This window comes from Trachymyrmex cornetzi, unplaced genomic scaffold, assembly GCF_001594075.2.
Source record: "Trachymyrmex cornetzi isolate Tcor2-1 unplaced genomic scaffold, Tcor1.1 scaffold133, whole genome shotgun sequence".
Lineage (NCBI taxonomy): Eukaryota > Metazoa > Arthropoda > Insecta > Hymenoptera > Formicidae > Trachymyrmex > Trachymyrmex cornetzi.
This window is the reverse complement of record NW_017295906.1, coordinates 430,524-446,149: the sequence shown is the minus strand read 5'-3', so window position 1 is coordinate 446,149 and position 15,626 is coordinate 430,524. Positions and strand designations below refer to the sequence as shown.

At 30.9% G+C, this 15,626-nt stretch overlaps 2 protein-coding genes across 2 annotated transcripts in view; both read left to right on the top strand.

Moving 5' to 3' along the window:
• The window catches only part of LOC108770767 (multidrug resistance-associated protein 4), a 23,063-nt gene extending 18,269 nt beyond the window's left edge, over positions 1-4,794 (top strand). Inside the window, exon 18 of the mRNA XM_018522476.1 lies at positions 4,779-4,794. The gene's annotated coding sequence lies outside the window, so the exon portion shown is untranslated. The remainder of the gene's footprint in view (positions 1-4,778) is intronic.
• LOC108770768 (multidrug resistance-associated protein 4) lies at positions 537-15,626 on the top strand. Its single transcript, XM_018522477.1, has 18 exons — positions 537-755; positions 1,666-1,776; positions 2,127-2,292; positions 2,726-2,956; positions 6,864-6,995; positions 7,308-7,499; positions 8,145-8,453; positions 8,561-9,091; positions 9,433-9,738; positions 10,422-10,607; positions 11,021-11,513; positions 12,325-12,555; positions 12,713-12,952; positions 13,159-13,421; positions 13,491-13,930; positions 14,621-14,750; positions 15,191-15,428; positions 15,603-15,626. The coding sequence occupies exons 1-17, from the start codon at positions 682-684 to the stop codon at positions 15,401-15,403; spliced, it is 4,248 nt and encodes a 1,415-aa protein (XP_018377979.1). The 5' UTR covers positions 537-681; the 3' UTR covers positions 15,404-15,428; positions 15,603-15,626.

The window sequence follows — 15,626 nt, the reverse complement described above, 5'->3', positions numbered from 1 at the left end:
CAAAGGAAATTAACGTTTGCAATAAAAAAAAATCTAATAAAACTATATCTTTTTAAATTAAATTAAATTATTGTTTATAAATTAAATTATTGTTAAATAAGAATTAATCTGTCTCCCCAAAAAATTTTTAGTTGACTACAATATAAGATGTTAATAACTATTATACAGTTAATTAATTTATTTTTTATGTGTCGTCAAGTTTGTATTTTTAAATATTGTTTAAAGTAATAATGTTACTATGAAAAAAGTTATCTATTTAATTATAGCTATTAAATAGCTAAGTTTAATAACAAGTAAAATTTTACTAAACAAATAGGAAAGAAGAGAAAGAAGAAATAAACTACGTGGAAAAATAGCGTGAAATGTAACATGTGCATGAGAAGAAAAACAACAAATGCATTACGTAGCTGTATTTATACAAACAACGTTCGGGACAGTTATCGCTAATGTTTCTCATATATCACCAGTAATGTTTAAAGTCAATATAAAAAGCAGCAGTACAGTTACTGATGATTTCAGTAAAGGATTAACTATTGGAAAGCTTGTCTTGAGAAACTGCAGGCAAGAGAAGGAGAACAAACGGTAAAGAAAGAGGGAAAGGGGAAAGAAAGGAAGAATGCTGATCGTTTTCGTTTTTTCTGTTAGCTAGAAGTATCAGTTTTTGTGAGATAGTGTGACAATATGGATAAAAACATAAGCGACATGAAGCCAAACCCCAAAGAGACCGCAAATGTCTTCAGTGTTCTGTTCTTCTGGTTCGTCAAAATTCAATATATTCAATAAAAGAAAGGAAAAAAAGAAAGAAAGACCAAACTATGCAAGACATTATTTCTTACGAAAAATTTAAATTTTTGTAAAAAAGAAGAGAGCTTCCGAAAAATTAGAAATTTTTTTTTCTTAGAAAGTGAGATTTCTTTAAGAAGAAGCAATTTTTTTATACGCAAAATTATATTTCTCCAAAAATGATAAATGAAGAATACTTTCGCTTGTATTGCGTTAGCTACTTTTAATCTCATATGTACAACACATTTTACGATTTACTTTAAGAAAATAAAAAAGCATTTCGCAAATTTTCCTGCTATTTGAAAGAACGACGTGTAACTTACGTCGAGTCATTCTCTTATCTATTCTCTTTTACATATCAGTTGCCATTTGCAGTAATTAAAACATTAACTATGTCTTTGTATAACTGAGCCATATTAAGTTATTATTTATCATTAACAAATATGTGCACGTATATTATTGTCGTTATCGAATATAAGAGGAAATTTATTAATTTTTTCTTAGACTACAAAAACAACCACGGTTTTTCTAATCATCCACCGTTAAAATAAATTTACAATGGAAAATACATCTATAAGGTGTTCGTAAAGTATTTACTTAGCCTTTGATTCCATGAATTATATATAATTATGTTGATGTTGAGAGAAGAAATAATTATTTCGGGATATTTTAATATATTTACAATTCACAGTTAAAAATTTATATGTAATTTGCAAAATATATACTTAAATATGTATCTGTAATCTTCGACTTTGCGTGTATTATATATTTATCATTATTGATAAAAAAAAGGAAAATGATAGCTTCAGGGCAGTCTTTGTACCGTAGTATAAAGAAGTATAACGATGTGAAACCTATATAGATTGTTTCTGATGCGCACAGGTGGATGCGAGAACTATTTATGCTAAGCTACAAGCGTGATTTGGAGGAATCCGACATTTATCGACCAATCAAAGCAGACGAATCCGAAAAATTGACCGATCAGCTTGAGAAGTGAGTATTGTTCACGTTGATGTCAACAAACATACATAAGTGAATGCATATTATAATGACGCTCGTAACAATTAAATTTCTCATTTTCGCTGTAATGGAATAATAAACGAATCTTAACAACTGTTTGAAAAAAAAAAAAAACACAAAAGCAAATCATATTATATGCATATATCGTATAATTTCGATACCTATTCTATTTTGAGCGCCATTATTTTACATTAGATATATATCTACTCTTTGAACCCTTTCGAATGAGAACGCAGCAAAATATAAAGAAAGTAAATGTAAAAAGTAAAATTAATAACTTAATACTCGCTTTTCTAAAATCCTAATGCATTTTTTTCGTCTAGATACTGGAATCGCGAGCTGGATAAATTAAAGAACTTGGAATATGTCGTGGGAAAAGATGGGCAGAAGGTGCCGCTGAAAAAGGAGTCTCGTCCAAAATTGTACAAGGCGGTCCTCAGAACCTTTTGGTTGCCATATTTCATAATCGGAATCGGCTCATTTATCCAAGTATATTGATACCTTTAAAAAGAGATACCTATCATGCAATATTAATATGTACGAAATTTAGTTTAAATGTGTTTACGTGGAAAGAAGTGTTGTAAAATATTCTCACTAAGAGAAAGAAATAATAATAGAAAAATTTGTTGTGTTAGACATTTATTCCTTTGTTAGATTTAGAGATGCACCAGATATTCGGGAAGAATTGCCAGAAATCAAATATTCAGCAATCTTTTCCGGATATCTGATGCATCCCTAATTAGATTTAGTTAACATCTAATGAAGAAGACAAAAATTGATCTGAATTAATTTGAGATTTCTCTCTCTCTCTCTCTCTCTCTCTCTCTCTTTCTTTCTTGCTCGCTCTCTTCTCAGATTTATTAGATTTATAAATTTATTTGGAGGGAGAGGGGAGAGTTAAATTTCAACTTTTCCCTTTTAGTGTAGCGTAGTACGTGTAATGATCCCGATCCTGCAAGGTTGGATCATCAAATACTTCATTAATGATCCTAACGCGAAACATAAAACTTCAACGAACGAAGTGATGATCTACATCACCTTCCTGGTCATTACCAACGTCATCGCCATTATGTTGTTACACCACACTCTCTTGCAATCGTTACATGTTGGCATGAGGATACGTATCGCCTGCAGTTCTCTTCTCTATCGGAAGGTAATAATGCGAATTAACTAGTGAGCAGAATTGGGGACGTTACTTTAAAAAAATAACGCGTTATCGTTACAATAGTTACTGTTTGTTAAAAAAAAACTTGTTACCGTCACTAGTTATTCATTTAAAAAAATAACGTATTACTGTTACCATTACTTGAAAAAGTAACAAATCGTTACTTTTCGGAAAATTATTGAATTTAGTTCTCTCACATACGATATTGATAAAATTAAGATCATTCGACGCGTTTTTGCCCAACGACCGAATCTAGCAAAAACAATCGTCGAGAGCTAAACTCAACAATTACCGAATTTAAATTAAATATTGTTTTTAAACATTAATGTCATTATTAAAAATGTATTTCAAGATTCACTTCCAGTACTGAAAAGTAGTATATATGTAATGTGAATTACAGATTTTCAATATTGATAGTGATTATTGGAATGCAATCTAAAATATAAAATAAAAATATTTTTTTTTTAATAAAAATGAGAAAGTAAACATTTTGTAATTGTATTTATTGCAAATAATAACCTTTTGTAATAGATAATACAATGTTAAATTGTCAATATATATTTGTATACTTACACAAGCATTAAAAAAATTTTTAAGTATTTTACTCATTTGTTATAACAACGCACAACTAGGGTAGCTATATACATTTCTAAAGACACAAAAACATCTTTCAGCACCAGCAATCGAAATATGATCCAATCCGACTCATCCAACAAAAATTAAAGAAATATTAAAAGTAACGGTTAAATCGTTATCATTATTGCAAAAATGTAATGTTACAGTTAGCGTTACAGACAGAAAAAAGTAACGATCGTTACCGAAAAAAGTAACAGCGTTATTTTCCAACTCTGAGTCCATGCACTGGTCCAATTAAGTTCTTCCTAGAAAGAAAAAACAGTTCCTTTCTAGTCGGAAAAAGTTTACTTTGCTTTAATTTAATAATTGTACACTATTTTACGGAATCGTTGAATCAATATGCAATGTTTAATATTTAGAACATTTTAGGACAACATTGGACTCATATAGATGTATAAATAAGGAATCAGTTTTAAAATTATGCGGCAAAGAGACCAATTTTAATTGTAATTAATTGAAAGATTAATATCAAATGTTTTCATTAGTGCAAAAAATTCCTTTAGAGTTTAAAGAAATAGTGCGTCATATTGAGTTTGTTATCTTGCACGTTTATTGTTTATCGTTATCTGTCGTTTGCATACGCTTATTACACTGTCTGATAAAAAAGTCACTTTTCTTTCTCTCCGAAGTACAATGTACATATCCCAAAGATTTTTTTCTTGGTAAAAACGATGTCATTGATAAAATTTGTGTACCATATATCAGGATTTTGAGTAAATTAAGAATGAAATGGCATTTTTTACTGTTTTCAATATTTTTTGACAGCAAAACAAAACCTTGTTTCTAAATAAAGTTTTTCTAGTCTAAAAGTACAATTCAAGAGTTTTCAAATGAATTTTAGGATATGATTAACATTTATTTTTATTAAATTATAATTGTTTCCGTAAACATAAATTCAAAACAAACTTTTATTTTATTGTAAAAATTGTATTTGTATAATTGTATTTGTATAGTTATTTGTATAGTCATATGAAGATTATTGAATGCCAAGACCCACTTTTATTGAAAATAATTTTTTTTCCTCTTATTTGTGTTGAAACACTTGTCAGCTCATTTCACTTAATATTGTTTATTATAAAAAATAATGAAAATGACAAAAAATGTTATATTTTGCTCATTTGATCCCAATTTACACAAAATCTTGCAAATTCTGCCAACAACATCGTGTTCAGCACAAAAAAATCTTTTTTTATATGCACTATAATATATTTCAGAAAATATTTGAATGCTGATAAAAGTTATCGTTCTAGAATTTCTTGTAAAAATAATGTGGAATCTAACGCATTCAAAATATAAAGTAACAAGTCACCATATAAATAACCCGAATTTTTTTATTTCTATAATCACTTGGAGGCAAAATTTGTAATGTATATATCTATATATCTCTATATATTTTAAATATTTAATTTTTATACTTAAGTATTATTAATAATGATCTACAAATTGATATTACACATTTTATAATACATAATGACACTGTTTTTTTTGTAAATGTATAATTGCATGGTAAAATGTATTAGCCAATTATTCGCAAGTAATTTCTCGTCTTAAAATTTTAAACTGTTCTAAGCTAAAACTTTTTAAATTTCAATTTCTATAACAATTATTAGACATTTATTTTTGTAATATTTATGTTGCAATATGCAATTGTGTTTATAATTGTAATATTATATAATTTAAAAGATTAGACAATAAATGTATCACCACTTGATCCTAATATCATCCACATTATAGGTATGACCTTTAACGATTACCAATTACACGTTTGCTGGTACAATATTATATTTAACTATAATGGCAACCAATAACACGTTTGCTGGTACAATATTCATCGTGGAATGACGTGTCTTTCGAGTGATCTTATCTGTTTAAAAATATAGCAGCTCGGTAAAAAATTTTTCGTACATAATTATACATAAACGGTTATACGTAAGTAATTTATACATAACTTATTTATAACGGTCACAAATGATGTACAACCGTTTATGTATGATTACGTATAAACAATTTTTTACCGAGCTGCTATATTTCTAAACAGATAAGATCACTCAAAAGACACGTCATTCCGTGCTGAATATTATACCAGCAAACGTGTTATTGGTAGACATATTGAAGGCTATGTCTATAATGAGGAAGATATTAGAATTAAGTGGTTAAATATTCATTTGTCATATTTTTGAAATTAACATTACAATTCCAAATAATATTGCATATTACAACATGAATGTTACAAAAAAAATTAATCTTTCGATTTTGCTATAAAAATTGAAACTCAAGAAGTTTAGATTATAACAGGCCCCTAAAGTTTAAAGTTGGAAATTATTTGTGAATAATTTCCCGACATTTTACCTTGCAATTATAAATTTACAAAAAAAGAACAGCACTATTAGGTATGATAAAACCTATAATAATATCAATTTGTTGATCATTAATAATTTTTAAGTGAAAAATTAAATTTAAAAAATATATTATATATATTACAAATTTTGCTCTGAATGCTCTAAGTGATTATAAAAATAAAAAAAATTAAATTAGTTTTATGGTGACTTGTTATTTTATATTATAAACGCTAGATTCTATATTATTCTGCAAGAAATTCTAGAACAATAACTTTGATCAGCATTCAAATACTCTTTGAAATATTATAATACATATTCCGAAGATTTATACGTATACGTATATGGAATATGTCCACATTTAATTATGTAATGAATTATACATAATTATACAAATTTTTACGTAATTTTGTATAGTGATGTATTTATATATGAAACGTGATTACATATGAAAAAATATTTTTTGACCGGGAGATTATATACAGGCAAAAATCGAGTTAAGTAAAAAATTGCAATTTTTACTTGTTGCAAAAACAAGTAAAAAATTTTTTTACAATTTTTCATAATTTCATAATTAAATAATCTCTTTATAATATAATAATCAAAAATTAATAAACAAAAAGAGAATAAGCATGTGTGAGAATATGTGTGATAATGTTTGCGTGCGTGTGTCTCAGAGATGTTGCGAATGATTGATTACATCAGTCATTGAACAGGATTTATGAAGAATGATTCTAATTTATGTTAAGCAGCTTTATTCAGTTTTATTACAATTTTCATAGCAAATTTCGTATACCTTTATTGTAAAAATTAATTTTAAAAAATTCATGTTGTGCTTATTTGTATTGATGGATGTAAGGACAAAGCGGAAAGAAAGTGAAAAGATCTAATTCAATTTATAATTATTTCCAAAACTGTTGTAGTTATTACGGTTGAATACAGCAGCCATGAACCAAACCGGTACCGGACAGATCATGAATCTTCTCAGCAATGATGTCATTCGCTTCGATCAATTAACAATGTTCCTAAATTACATATGGATCATGCCTTTTACGGTAATCCTTTACTTTATCTTGTGAAAAAGTGAAAGCATTCGTGTACATCCTGCAGTAATTAAACAGCACTTCGAGCGTACTGTTGAATAAAAATCACTAAAATTTATTAACCTTTTTTGTAGATTATTGATAGGTATAAATTTTAATAATTATAATATAATTCGTAGAATACCTGTTATATAAATCGATTATATGCATATAAGCTATTTGTATGCATTTTATAACTTTCAGGACTTCTTCTTTTCATTTGTTTTGAAGTTGCTCTTAAATAATTGTTTGCTGAAATTGACTGAGCTTTATTTTTATTCGCAGACCGTTATCATAGGAACAATAATGTGGCAAAAAGTCGGTATTTCGTGTCTTGTCGGCATCGGGACGTTGTTGATCATCGTCCTCCCAGGACAAGGGACTTTGAGCTTCTTGAATCTCAAACTCAGAGCCACGATTGCGCCACTGACAGACCGAAGAGTGCAACTGATGAGCGAACTCATAGCTGGGATACAGGTATCCTCAAGAAGTTTGATTAGTTATTTTATTCTTAAACGATACAGATGATGAATAAAGAGAGATGGTTGCTTTTGCCTACAAATCGATTGCCTACAGTATCTTTTGCCTACATCACTTTTGCCTACAGTTCGATTGCCTGCATGCGCTTTTGCACACAAATATAATATTAAAGTTAAGTAAGAAAATAATTTATATTTTTAGGAAATCTGTTATGTGAACAGTGGAGGTCAGTGTAGATAGTGTCCGCTTGGAATATTTTTCCAAAAAAATCTAACCCTAACCAAACCATTTGTTGGTGTAAGGTAGCCCTCATTTCGCGTGGAAGATTGTGAGCTGTAGGCAATAATGTATTATATGTAAGCAATCGAGCTGTAGGCAATAGTACATGTAGGCAAAAGTAATTCCGTTTCTAAAATTTTTACTTGTGTGCAAAAGCGCATGTAGGCAATATCGAGCTGCAGGCAATAATACACGTAGGAGATCGAACTGTAGGCAAAAGTGATGTAGGCAAAAGATAATGTAGGCAATCGATTTGTAGGTAAACGGGATCCCCCCCGAATAAAAATATAATACCAACATCCAAGTATCATTTATAAACAAATTTTATGAAACAAATTTATGAGATGGTAATTCTCGATTCAGGTGGTGAAGATGTACGCCTGGGAGAAACCGTTCAGCCAGATTGTATCAATAATCAGAAAGTGGGAGATAAAGCAAATCAAATTCTCGTCGTACGTGCGCGCTGCATATTTGGCCATCATAGTCTTTACTGAACGATTGACCGTCTACTTCACCCTGATAACGTTCGTCTTAATGGGGAATAATTTGACTGCCGATGTGACCTATGAACTGTCGACATACTTCAACATACTTCAAATCATCGTCGCGTTGTACTTTCCGCAAGGGCTAATATTGCTAGGTGAATCAATAGTTTCATTCAATCGATTGGAGGTATATATGTTATCATATTATTTTCTAATTTACGATGAACTTAAATCTACAATCATACTTATATCTCTATTGTCACGTACTTATTGAAGTGCGCTTAATTTTTACAGGATTTTTTACTGATGGACGAAGTAAACACGAGACGCTCCTCGGAGAAGACGCCGCAGTTGCAGTCTAAATCTCAGAAACCAACTGATGCAGAAAATCAAATAGACAGGTACATCTCGAGAAATGGGAGTATCGTTCTGTCCGAACATCAAGGATTATCTGACCTTCCGGTATACGTAAAGCTTCAGCGGGTTTCCGCCAATTGGATCAGTGGCCAATTGCCGCCGACTTTGTGCAACATCAATTTAACTATCAAGCCAGGTCAATTGTGTGCTGTAGTCGGTGCAGTAGGCTCCGGAAAATCGTCTATATTACATCTACTACTGAAGGAATTAAATCCCGGCACGGGTTCCGTAATCTTTACTCAGGGCTCCTCGAAGTACAATTTTATGGGCAATTTATCCACTGGATACTTCACGAACAATCCAAATCTACGTATCTCCTATGCCAGTCAAGAACCCTGGCTTTTCGGTGGTACTGTAAGGGACAATATACTGTTTGGCCAGTCCTATGACAAGGCTAGATACATGCAGGTAATTTTCATGGTCCAAAGTAATTGTTGCGGATACTGTACAGTGTTTATATATTCCTGCTATTGCACGTTAATATTAAGAATTTTTATATGTAACTAGTAACAATATTCTTACAATTAGATCCTTCAATCTCACGCATCAATCATTAAACATGAATTACGTCTTTGTGACTGGATATAAAGAAGATATAATTTAGCAAGTGTTATGAAATTTTCTGAATCTTTAATCTATATGTGGTTCCATTTAGATGAAAGAAAAAAGAAAAAAGTCTGATATTTCCTAATTTCGAAATTTTTAACATTCTTTAAAGTTTCTTTTTGGTCAATTGGTAAATGTTTCAGGTAGCAAATGTGTGCGCTTTGACGAAGGATTTCCGACAGTTTCCACAGGGAGATATGACAATAGTCGGCGATAGAGGTGTATCTCTGTCCGGTGGCCAAAGAGCGCGAATCAATCTCGCGAGGGCGGTTTATAGACAAGCGGATGTCTATTTGCTCGACGATCCCTTGAGCGCGGTGGATACTCGTGTTGCTAGGCACCTCTATGGGAAGTGCATCACCGAATATCTCCACGGTAAGACGAGGATACTTGTCACACATCAACTGCAATTCCTTAAAAGGGTGGATCACATCGTCGTACTGGATCGAGTGAGTAACATAGAATATTCTTTAGTTATCTTTATTAAATTAAAAAAATTTTAATTTTAAAAGATTGATTTTTTAATTTGTTTTAAAAGTAAAGAATTTAGATATAATAATGACAAAAACAAAAGACTCCGCACTAATCCTATATGAAATTGGGTTTCGGTTAAATTAAATGGTTTTCTCGTATGTTACAGCTTATGACCTGCTGAACCAAACCTATAAAAATGCTCAATAACTTTTAAACGGCTGACCTAAAATGCATAAATTATATACAATTTATTGTGAAATGTCAGCAACTTTAGGTGAATCAAACACGAAAACTGTTCATTTTTTTTCGCTAAAACTTATAGGTTTTTTCAGTAGGTCATAAGCTATAACGTATGAGAAAACCATTTGATTTAACCAAAATCCAATTTCATATAGGATTAGTGCGGGGTCCTTTAACTTATTGCTGAATGAATAATTAAAAATTTTTTTCTTTTCGTTATGAAGACAGACATTATTTTATTAATAACATATAAAAATTAGATAATTTCATAATTAAAACTATTAAATAATAAGATTTTTTAAATAAAAAATAACATGAAACTTTTAAACATTTAATTTATATGTAATTTACATATAATTAATTAAAAGATGAAGGTTGAATATCTTTTAAATTAAATATCCTAATTTTATTTTCTAAGGGTTTCGTGAAAATGCAAGGAAATTATAACGAATTAGTACAATCAAATAAAGATTTCATTGGGATGTTGGACAATTTGAACCAAGCACAGAGAAAGGAAGAGGACATGAGAAGAGCTTCGGAAATGTCTAGGAGAATCACATTAACGAGACGGACATCAAGATTATCGACTACAAGTTCCATCACTGTGAGATGATCACTCGTTATTTATAATAAAAAAAATATAGAAACTGAAAAAAAATTTTTTACATTATTTTTGTTTAATAAAAATAGATAGCACAAAAAATAAAATTGTAAAATAAAAATAGAATAAAATGAATATAAATAAAAATAAAAATACAAAATAATTAAAAAAAATATCTGCATTTTCGCGCATTAAAGATTTCTAATACACTTTCACTAATTATTATCAATTAATAAAGCGCGGAAGAGATTTTTAAATTAAGATTCAAAAAAGTTAAGTAGTTTTCAAATATCTACAAATTTTTTAACATTATTTTCTTCGTTTTTAAATAATTTAATCTGAATTAACTTCATCAGATTACATCTATTATGAGAGATAAATGCAAGTAATTAAATTATTATTTTGCCATCGTACAGCACTCGGACATTGATGATTCGGATTATGTGGAGAACAGCCCGGAAGCCGAGATGACGGCACACGGTCGAGTAGCCGGCAGAGTGTACAAGGAATATCTGCATAACGGTGGCAATAGTTTCACGCTATCTTTACTGCTGATAATCTTCATCATCAGTCAGGTCGCCACTACTGGGAACGATTACTGGCTGTCATACTGGACCACCTTGGAGGATGTCAGGCGTACCGAAAATACTAGTGACGTCAAACAATTCACGAACATGTACAACAATAGTTTCCTTGGGTCGATCTTCACGTTGAACCCGGACGGCCTGCTGAGCACTATGGATGCCATATATGTATATACATTCTGCATCATCGCCTGCATCGCTACCACGCTGTTTCGCAGCTTTCTTTTCATGAAGATCTCTATGAACTCGAGTAGTAACCTTCACAACATCATGTTCTTCAAACTGCTGCAGGCGCGCATGTCCTTCTTCCACAACAATCCTTCCGGTGAGTAGGTAACAGTTATGAAATCTGATAGTCGTCTTACTTATTCTACAGAGACATTCAGAAAAATTCTTTTATAACAATTTTTTTAAATATTTTTCAGGTAATTCTTAGAATATTTCATAATTTTTATATAATTATTATAAAAAATTTTTTAGAAAGATTTTTTAGTTTTTAAGTGAATTGAGACTTTTTAGAAGTGCTGAGAAAGTTTGTAACTTTTCTAAATTTCTTCATAAATAGATGTAAATTCTGAAATAGAATTTACAAGATTACTCATTTTACAATTTCCAAAGAAAACTTAAAAAATTTAAAGAAATTAAGATATTTCTTTTAAAGAAATCATTATAAATTTAAAATATAAAAAATTGCTAAAAATATTATTAGAATCTTTTTAAGAATTTCTAAAATGTTAATTCTGGATACAAAAAACCAGTATATTTTTGTCGAGTGTGATATCATTAAGTTGTAATGATAGCTACAGCTATCCATAAAAAAATATAGCGTAACGATGATGTAGATATTTTTTTGCACACATTCATGATATCAAAAAGATTCAAATTTTATCGATTAAAATTAATTAATTTTGTTTTAGAATATTATATTATATTTATGCAACTTATATGCTAATTGTATTAATTGAAAGTCATTCTAATTATAAGCTCGAAATAAGCCACGACTCTGTTTAATTTGTTTAGAAAATATACGAGCGTTTTCATGCTAACAAATTATCGAACTTACGCCGATTTCGATTTCTGGACTTCTAAATTTTTTTCTCAGTTCTTACAGAGAGTTAACGATTATTGTATTCCAGGAAGAATTTTAAACAGATTTTCGAAGGATATGGGCATCATGGATGAGTGGCTGCCCAAACTGATGTTGGAGGCGATCCAAGGGTTTTGCGTAGTATGTGGTATATTGATCATGGAGGCGATAATTAATCAGTGGATGCTGATATTGATAGTCATACTGGTGGTCTTGTTTTTCTTCGCTTCGAAATCCTATATGAAGATTGGTCAAGACCTCAAACGTCTCGAAGGCGTAAGTAAGTATATTAGAACAAGTAATACTTTATTAGAAAAAAGTGCGGCGTATATTATACCTCTGAAGACAAAACTCCTGTCAAAGAATTCGTATTTTTAAGTTCTTACATTTCCCGGAATTAAAAAGTTTTTCAAAAGTTTTTTTGAATTTGTTTTCAGTGAAGAGTCCCATATTCTCGTACGTAAATGCCACTCTGAATGGTTTGCCGACGATCAGAAGCAGCGGCATTGAAATCGAGAAAATAATGCGAAAACGTTTTGATGAGTTGCAAGATCGTCACAGCGGCACGTGGTACCTCTTTTTAACATGCACGATAGCCTTTTCTGTCGTTGCGGATTTAATAATGTGCCTGTTCCTCGCCTGCATTTGCTTTTCTCTAATACCAATGAATGAGACTGGTAAATTATATCTAATTAATTAACAGTTCTTAGTTAATGAGAGTTAAATTTTTTTTCTAAGGATTTCATAAAGATGCAGAAGGCTAAAACTTAGAAGAATTAATTAGTAGAACTAAATAAGCTTTTAATTTTAGTCCTTATTTCTGCGTGTGATTCTTTTTCTCAATCTTCAAACTATTGCAAGTTCACTTTGTTCTTTACTATAGGCAGTGTAGCCGGCAGCAAAGCAGGTCTAGCAATATCGCAGTCATTGATCCTAATCGTTTGTCTACAATACACCATAAAACAGTTGAGCGAGTCGTTGTCATTGATGACCTCCGTCGAAAGGATTCTTCAGTACACGAATCTTCCTAAAGAGGAACCTATTACCTCGGACGATCCACCGCCACCTACATGGCCATCCCAAGGACAATTGATCTTGAAGAATGTCAACATGAAATATCATAAGGATGATCCACCAGTTTTGAAGGTATAAATAAACCTACTGTTTATTCTTACGAACATTTTTTGTGTTTTATCATGTAATTGCACTTTACAGAATCTGAACGTATCCATTGAGCCAGGCTGGAAAGTTGGGGTGGTTGGACGAACTGGCGCCGGCAAGTCTTCCTTGATCTCGGCGTTCTTCCGCTTGTTCAATGAAGGTCTTGAAGGCGAGATCAAGATCGATGGTCGGGACACAAGCACGGTGGGCCTGAGTGAACTGCGCTGCAAAATCTCCATCATACCGCAGGAACCTGTGCTCTTTTCCGAGAGTCTACGTTACAATCTGGATCCGTTCAATCAGTACGACGACATGAAGCTGTGGGAGGTGTTGCGGCAAGTCGAGATGAATGATGTCACGTTAGACCACGATATCTTTTCTGGCGGTCATAACTTCAGCGTCGGCCAGAGGCAACTCATATGCCTAGCCAGAGCCATCTTGAGGAACAATCGCTTGCTTGTTCTCGATGAAGCCACGGCCAATATTGATTCGCAGTGAGTCTTTACGATTCTTTAGGATTGTATTTAAATATCATTTGGTGAAGACGATAAATTTTTATTGATTAATTATTAATAAATTCTCCGTAGCAAAAGAAGCCACAGTAATCGCAACAAAGTCATGATGACGTGCAAATATTTACTTTGTCACGGGTGTGATATGACAGTAAAATCATTGTATTGTGCGAATGTCCGCTTTGTTACAGGTGTGACATCATTATACAGATGAATTGAAAGTTAATTATTGTATTATGACACATACCGATCACATACAGGTCAAGATAATAATACGATGTAGTCTTTGATTATTTTACAGTAACATCAGAAGTTATGACTATTAAGAGTTTATTGTAATATAAACGTGACTTTTTTTGCTATGGAGTATAGCAATAAATTATCATATGTAAATAATTCAAACTTTCTATTATTAAGTTGCTACTTTTGCGAATGATATAAAGTATTTTCACAGTATGTTACAAGGTTACATCAAGTTACAGTCGAGTACGAAAAACATTCGTTTTATAACAAATTTAGAATTAATAGAAAGCAAATCTTTTCAAATTAAATCGGATTGGTAGATATTTCCATCAAAATTGTATATATTTGTATCTGTAATTTGCAACACATGAATTCTAAATTTAACATGTTTATAAATTTGCATCCCTAAATTTAAAACTCTATTTCTAGCACGGATGCTTTAATTCAGGATACAATAAGGAGCAGTTTTAAAGAATGTACTGTTATCACGATTGCACATCGTTTGAATACGATTATAGATAGCAATCGGATTATCGTGATGGAAAATGGTTCTATCGTGGTAGGTTTTTCCATTTTAATAATTAAAGCATGAATGGGTTACGAAGAATATTGATTTTGTAAGACAAAATTAAGAGATATAATTTTCTATATAACTGTTTAAAAAGTTTGTTCATAATAATTTTGATTAATAGCATGATCAGTTCAATCTCTGAAAGATGTTTAGAATAAAACTCATTCTGAAAAGTGAAATTTTGTTCTTTAAGATTGAATATTGGGATATTCTTATTGAAGACCAACTTAATTTTTACTCTTTAGAGAGAAAATTTACTAAAAGTTATTTAGAGAGTTCGAAATCGATTTTCTATTTAACAATATATTTTTTTCTGGAAATTCAATGTTACGTATACAAAGAATAATCAAGTTTTTTTGAAAAATTTTGTAATATCCTGGAGAGAAGTCTTCATAATCATTTGATAATTAGAATTGTCATGTCAATAGGAATTCGGTTGCCCATATGAGCTGTTACACGACAAAGCAAATGGTTACTTTTCACAAATGGTGGAGAAGACGGGCAATCAGATGGCGCAAAGTCTTTTAGAACAAGCGAAGAAGGCTTGCGAGAAGAATAATGATCGTTGTGAATTGAACTTGTCGGCTCAAAATACTGAGTGTGAGAGCGACACCACGCTTACAGAACATACCGCTTTATAGATTTTCTACTTATAGACAGGGTTGGGTAAGTTAATTTTTTCTTTTAACTAAGTTAAGTTAAAGTTACCAACCTTGAAAATTTAACTTAGTTAAGATACAAGTTAATGTATAATGAAATTAATTGAATTAAAAGTTAAGTTAATAAAAAAAAGTAATTGGAAAATTAAAAGTTAAATTTCTTTCTATTTTATGATTTCAGAGTCTTACAAATAACGGAAATGAC

Coding starts and splice junctions, on each gene's coding strand:
- LOC108770768 (XM_018522477.1), top strand. CDS start 682: ATGGATAAAAACATAAGCGACATGAAGCCAAACCCCAAAGAGACCGCA. Junction 9,092..9,432: donor ACAAGGCTAGATACATGCAG/GTAATTTTCATG, acceptor TAAATGTTTCAG/GTAGCAAATGTGTGCGCTTT. Junction 10,608..11,020: donor CGACTACAAGTTCCATCACT/GTGAGATGATCA, acceptor GCCATCGTACAG/CACTCGGACATTGATGATTC.